The sequence below is a fragment of the Lotus japonicus genome, chromosome 2, assembly GCF_012489685.1.
Source record: "Lotus japonicus ecotype B-129 chromosome 2, LjGifu_v1.2".
Classification (NCBI taxonomy): domain Eukaryota; kingdom Viridiplantae; phylum Streptophyta; class Magnoliopsida; order Fabales; family Fabaceae; genus Lotus; species Lotus japonicus.
The window spans coordinates 80,717,683-80,724,755 of NC_080042.1; the positions used below are offsets into that span (position 1 = coordinate 80,717,683).

Consider the following 7,073-nt stretch of genomic DNA (forward strand, 5'->3'; position numbering starts at 1 on the left):
AAACATTGAAAGTGTCCGGCAAAAGCACGTGGCATTGGTAAGCACAAGAGATTAAACTACAAGGACAGTTGAAGTCGCTGCGGTAAGAACCCCCTCAATAAAACAAAAACCAATTGAATTAGATACGGCAACAAAAGCATCATAGTTGATCTTCAACACACTTGATGGTGATCGCGACCACGATGAAGGAAGCTATATAATCGTTCAACTTTCCTCATGTATATTGTACTTTTGTATTACTATTAATCAAATATTTTATAAGTGCATGTTTAATTTATTAAATAAGATTATACATAAGGAAAAAGACAAATTAAGTATTACATTAAATTATAGGTTCAAACACTGTTAAATGCGTAAGTTAACTGACTCGAGATTATTTTAGATTAAGTAAAGTCTCTTGTTCGATTATTGTGAATGTAATACTAAATGTTTGGTGAAGATAACTTTGTTGTCCATAGTGATCATACTCTGTTCGAACATAATTATTTGAAAGCACTTTTAGAATATTGGGTTGAGCGCTAGTGACATGCTTGAGATACCGGCAGAGGCCCACCCATTAGAAGATGCATAGATAGAGTTTCCCATAGGCTAAAAAGCTCACACATGTTATTACATAAATAATAAACTAAATGGAAATAATATAAATAACTTAATCTAAATTCTGACCTTATACGTATGTTAAATGTCAATTCAACCCCATGTAGGTTTATACAAATGGCAATTCAATCACAAGCCCGTAGAGAATTCTGTTTAATTTTTTTTAGAAAAACTCATTAGTAATGATGTGGATATGTTTAATCGCACATAATTACACTCAGACAGTGTTAATTATTCACACTAAGGGCAAATACGTTATTTCAAAAACTCCAACCCGGTTCATTTCCGGAATGAGAACAGAAATTAGAAAAGCAAAGGGTTAATAAAAAAGAAAGAAAACAGGGTTTTCAGAAGTCATAATGCAGAGCACCTGTTAACAGCGACAAGATATTTAATTTCCTGTCGAGAGAGAACAACAACAACCAAAGGTCTTGATTTCTCCGTCAGAGTCAGTCAATCTCAACCGTCCAACGTCATTCTCGGGTCCAAATCACCATCATCACCTTCCCAAAACAACCCTGCTTTCCCTTCTTATTTTCCGTTTTACCCCTACCTTACCCCAACCAAACCCGAGAGAGATAAACAAATAAATAAACTTTTGGTTTTTCCGTCTCTCACCCCAAAAGCTTTTGTTGCTTTCTGCTTAATGGAAGGGCCATAGCCTTTTCAGTTTTCTCTCTCTCACACACACTCTCTGCGTTTTCTTCACTCTCTTCTCCGTTTTGCATTTCTCTGTTAACAACCAAAATCGATTCTCTTCTGTTTCTGATCTACAAACCTTCCTTAGGTGCGTGCTTCACAATTTTCTCCTCTCTGTTTTTGCTTTCCTCAGGTAGAATGTGCCTGATTTTTGCTTTTTTGAAAATTTTTCTAAGGGTTTGGTTTTGTGTGCTTGTGGATCTGTCACGCTATTTTTGCTTACATGTACTTCTCTTGCTATTTTTGTAGATTTCATTTTGTTTAAGATATTAATTACTTAATTATCACTTCTTTACGTGTCTAATTTTCCGTTTTTTCTGATTAATTATTATTAAATCTTCAATAAATACAACTCATGCATGCTTCTACTTTTTCTTTTCAAACAATTTTTGTGAGATTCTGTAGCATTTTCCTGTGAGTTCTTGTTTGAATTTCTGGATAATGGCGTGATCGTTACAATTGGGGGAATATTTTGAGTATTGTGTTGATTTTGTGGTTTTTTGTGTTTTTTGGAGTGTGATGACTCCGCCGGCGGTGGTTACGGAGGAGGAAGGGCGGTGCAAACTCACGTCGACGACGACGGTTGCGACTGCATCTTCACAAGTGGACTGTTTTGAGTTGAAGGAAAGGAATTACCTAGGGTTGTCGGATTGTTCATCAGTGGACAGTTGTGCTTCTACTGTACCTAGCTTGTGTGATGAGAAGAAGGGGAACTTGAATTTGAAGGCTACGGAGTTGAGGCTAGGTCTTCCTGGTTCTCAATCTCCTGAGAGGGATCCGGAGCTTTTCTCTTTAAGCTCGGCGGCGACGAAGCTCGATGAGAAGCCGCTGTTCCCTTTGCTTCCTACAAAAGATGGAATCAGCTCGACGTCGCAGAAAGCTGTGGTTTCCGGTAACAAGAGGGGGTTTGCTGATACCATGGATGGGTTTTCTCAGGTCAGAATATGTCAAGTTTTCGGTGTAGCTATTGAGAACTGAGAAGAGGGTGTTTCATGCATTGTTTAGTGATCTGAGTCTGATTCCTCGAAATCTTTGTTGCAGGGGATAAATGTAATGCTGTCTCCGCGACCTGCTGCTGCTCAGCCCACTACTATGAATGAAATGCCAAACAAGATGTTGCAAGAACGGCCCTGTGCTGCTAATGGAACTGGACATAACCATACAGGTGCTTCTATCAGTGGCAATGCACCGGCTTCTAAGTAAGTAAAATCTGCCAAATCAAGTAACAATGATTTCCAGGAGAAACTAGAAGTTGGACAAAAGCCTAGAATTTGATTTTTCTTGTGTTTATAGTTCTAATGATATTGTAATTTCTCATGTATGGCAGGGCTCAGGTTGTTGGTTGGCCTCCTATTAGATCATTTAGGAAAAACTCTATGGCCACCACATCTAAGAACAACGATGAGGTGGATGGAAAACCAGGTCTCTCTGCACTCTTTGTGAAGGTTAGCATGGATGGTGCACCCTATCTTAGGAAAGTGGATCTAAGAAGTTACACAACATATCAGGAGCTTTCTTCTGCCCTTGAGAAGATGTTCAGCTGTTTTACCCTAGGTGAGGATTTATTTTAACCGCAAAATCGGTTTTCCCTTGATTAATTTAAATTTAATTCGGTGGTTATTTTATTTTTATTCTGAAATGTACCCTAAGTACTTGTGTTCAATATCAGGTCAGTGTGGTTCCCATGGAGCTCCAGGAAGAGAATTATTGAGTGAGAGCAAGCTGAGGGACCTTCTGCATGGCTCTGAGTATGTTCTTTCTTATGAAGATAAAGATGGAGACTGGATGCTTGTAGGGGATGTACCATGGGAGTAAGTTGTTTTAAATTATCTCTCTGCTCTGTCTATCTTTGTCATATCATCATATTTTTTCAAGTAATAGTAACTATATTTGTTTGAGACAATAGAGTATAATCTTGAAATAGTACGTTGACATTATTCGTTATTAATCTGTCACATCTGTAGTGCCTTTTTGGTTACAAGTGATTTTTCCATGTGTTGCAGTCAAATGTAAGTTTGCATGTTGAAAACTCAGTTTTTCTCAACTATATTTTGTTTGACTAAATTTTTCTGTTTGCCAAACATTTCCATTAAGAGAAGTGAAAATTTCTTACTTTTCCATTGAGAAGAATTCATTGTGTGGCAGCCCCAAAAATATAATTATGGATTATGCTGGATGTCACAAAACCTTGTTAGACAAACAACAACGATGTGTAGTCATCATTTTTCTACTTTAATTATTGGCATCATTTCCTGTTATTAGTTACTCACTGCATGTATTTCCGAAAGCTATTGGTTCCTTTTGATTTTGTACTTCAGTCGTGTTGTGCTATATAGCACTTCTCTAGAAATATATTACACTTGCAAAATTTATTATTACCTCATCATTCAAACAAAAACAGTGCTTTCAAACTTTCACAGTATGATGTTCTAATACAAATAATTCCACCAAAAAATGCATTTGATCCTAATTTTGTACCTGTAACTTGTTGCCATTTTGCCTGGAGTCAATAAAATTTAAAATAATTGTGGGCCATCTGGATTACTTGTTTTAGAATTATGGATGCTGGGAGATTAAGGTGTGATGCATATTAAGAGTGAGTGATATATGTCAATCTGGTTGGGAAGTCCTGAAAGGCTACTTGATTGATGTTCTTGTATTGAGTAGCTTTATCCCTAAATCAATTTGCATATTCAAACTAATCTTGTTGGGAAGTCCAAAGTTGTTTTGTCAGTAATTCCTGAATATAGCTCAACTTTGTGAACTTCACTATCATCTAGAAGGGAGGCACTTAGCTTACTACGATAAAAATGTGAAGTCTAATTACTATTTACTGCTGCACTTATGTATCATCTCTTTCTTCTCTAAACCAACTCTTCTAATTGAGAGAGTGGATTATAGAGATACAAAATAGTTGTTAATTCTTCTAATCAAGAAAGAGACAGTAGAGAATGATAATGGTTATCAATAGTCATTATTTGAATTAAATAGCGGATACTTTCATGCTTCATGTGCAATTGGGGGGAGGGGGAGTTGTCATGGCAGCTAAGAGTTGATATTGTTGATGTTATGCATCAATTAATTATTTGTTTATGCATAAAATGAAAAAACAATGGACATTGCCTGCCGTTGCTTTTCTAATGAATTGCAACTCAATTATAAAAGTGAACAGAAAGTTGTCGTTTCAATGAAGGAAAGTTTTGTCAGAAGTTTAGAGCTTGGCATGCACGATATATTCATATTTTTGCAATCCAACTTCAGAATTTTCATGTTACATCAACAGAAAGAATGTAACATACAAAATACTGAAGTGTATTTAGAAATTTTTAATGTCGTAATATTTTCCCCATTTCAGATTTGATGCTCTATTTTTTGAATATGAGAGAACCCCTGTTACTTAGGTGGATGCTACAAGGAAGAGGTTGGGAATTATTAGATTAACATGTGGGCACGGAGGTTAGAGTGGGGAATATTGAAGATAATGATCTGATTCATAGTGGTGGTGAACTAGCGATTAACGTGTATGTGACTGTGAATGAGTGAGAAATGGGTAATTTGGTTGGGGTAAGTGAGAATAAATGTGTGAGGAGGGAGAGTATGGCTAGGCAATGAGACAATCCAAGTTCCTATCTAAGTATTATCTTTTTATGTTTGCTATGGACTTCTTCAATGATGTCAGACTAATGAACATGATAATTGTTATTTGCATCACTGTCTTACTCTAAACTGCAACTTTACCTTTTCACAGGATGTTCACTGAGACTTGCAGAAGACTGAAAATCATGAAGGGTTCTGATGCCATTGGCTTAGGTATGTATTCTCTGTTATGTTTATTTTACAGTCACTAAACGAAATACAGACAACTGTGATGTGAATTGATAAATTAGGACCTTATCCTTGAACAGTTATCATGTGTAGGAACTAATAATCTACAGCAGATTATGGTCCTGATGTGTTGAAATTAGATCACTGAGTCATGGCAATGCCAGTGTATGCTATGTTATGGAATATTTCTAACATTATTTTGGAATTAAAGTACAAAGCTGAATGAAAATATGTTGTGATATTTAAATTGTAATATTTTATCCTTTTCTAGAATCTAGATTGTTTTCTACCTTGGTTTTCAGTCGAACAATCATTAGAACTAGTACTGCAAGTCAATATATACTGGATTTAAGGTGCAGACATACCCCTTAAAGAAAACAGAGAAATATAAAGACCTTATGTAGTTATGTTAGCAATTCTATCAATATTACCTTATAACCTTGATTTTTAATCTACTTTTAAACCAATTGTTTTGATCTGTACCTTCATTTAAGAATTCATGTGCCACAGTTCGCTGAAGTAGATTTTCTTTCCTCAGCTCCCAGGGCCATGGAAAAGTCCAAAATCAGGAGTTAGAGGGTTTCCTTGACTGATGGTTGCCTTTTGTCCAATCAAGTTATATTAATGCTGGATCCGAGTAGTGTGGAAAGCAAAGGATGATGACAAATTCCGTGGAATACTTCGTTGTTCTTTGATTTTAAGTTCTCTAATGTTTGTTTTGTCTGTTCCTACTATAATTATTTTATGAAGCTACCTTTGAAGTTTAGTATTTGTGGAGTCTGTAATCATTATAGGAACCTGTTTGTGTGGATGAATTGAATGCCTGTTACAGCCAACATTGGTTCTAAGTTCTAACATTATTCTGCCATCCCTCACCCTTTATTTCCTTCAAATCTTTATTTCATGTCCATTCTTTTTGAATTGAATTGTTCCTGCTGTGGGTGAGTAAGGATCGTGCCCAATATAAATGAGAATTTCTTCTTTTTTGTTACGGGCCTCTTCAGATATAGTATTCAAAGTTCAATTAAAAGGAATTTTGATTGCATAAGGGTGATGCATATTTAACTGTCCATGCTTCTAAGCTTAAAATCATTTACAAGGGGGAACATTTTCCCTAATTTTCAACTACAAGCCCAATATGCCGTTTTTTTCTTTCTTTCTTGGATCTGTTGATTATTTTGCTATGGGTTTTCTCATATTGCCAAGAATAGTGAATTATCTCATATATTTTGAATAAAGGGCATCTTGATAAAATAATATTTTTAAAATAAAATAAAGAAATAAAATGTAAAGAGACAGATGTATAAGCACAAAGAAGTTTAGTTTTCCAGTAGCTAATTATGAATATTTTTTCTTCTCTTGAACAATATTTGCGTGACAGACATGTCCTCAAATAGAACCTCTAAGTCCTAACATAAATCGGAAATTGAGGGTCACACTAAAGATATGTAACCATTAGACGCACTACTGTTATCCACAAATTCCTCTGGTTGTCTCATTTATTTGTAATTTTGATAGTCATCCCCAGTTCCTCACGCACAACACTTCCAATTGATCGAACTTTACAAACATCATATCAACCCTGAAAAACCTAAATTTTTAATCCTAATGGATATTTTTCCCCATCCATTTACAAAAGAAAATATGAAGGAAAATCAGGTGCACGCAAGACTAGCCTTTGAATATGAGCCCTATGCTCAGTTCATTTAGAATTTTGAATGTTGGAATATTTTCCTCTTTTCAGATTTGATACTCTATTTTGATTATGATAGAACCCCTGTCACTTATGTGGATACTACAAGGAAGAGGTTAGGAAGAAATAGATTAGCATGGGGGTAGGGGGGTTAGAATAGGGGATATTGAAGATGATGCTTTGCTTCATAGTGGAGGTGAACGAGTGATTAACACGTACATGACTGGGGAATGAGTGAGAATGGGGATATTTGGTTGTG

The 7,073-nt window shown here is 35.8% G+C and overlaps 1 protein-coding gene across 1 annotated transcript; it reads left to right on the plus strand.

The window, feature by feature from the left end:
* Positions 1-1,163: 1,163 nt before the first annotated feature.
* Positions 1,164-5,989, plus strand: LOC130740122 (auxin-responsive protein IAA8-like). Its single transcript, XM_057592629.1, has 7 exons — positions 1,164-1,384; positions 1,812-2,232; positions 2,338-2,495; positions 2,624-2,850; positions 2,966-3,107; positions 5,045-5,106; positions 5,660-5,989. Exons 2-7 carry the CDS (start codon positions 1,816-1,818, stop codon positions 5,695-5,697), a joined length of 1,044 nt encoding a protein of 347 aa, XP_057448612.1. The 5' UTR covers positions 1,164-1,384; positions 1,812-1,815; the 3' UTR covers positions 5,698-5,989.
* The last annotated feature ends 1,084 nt before the right edge of the window (positions 5,990-7,073 follow it).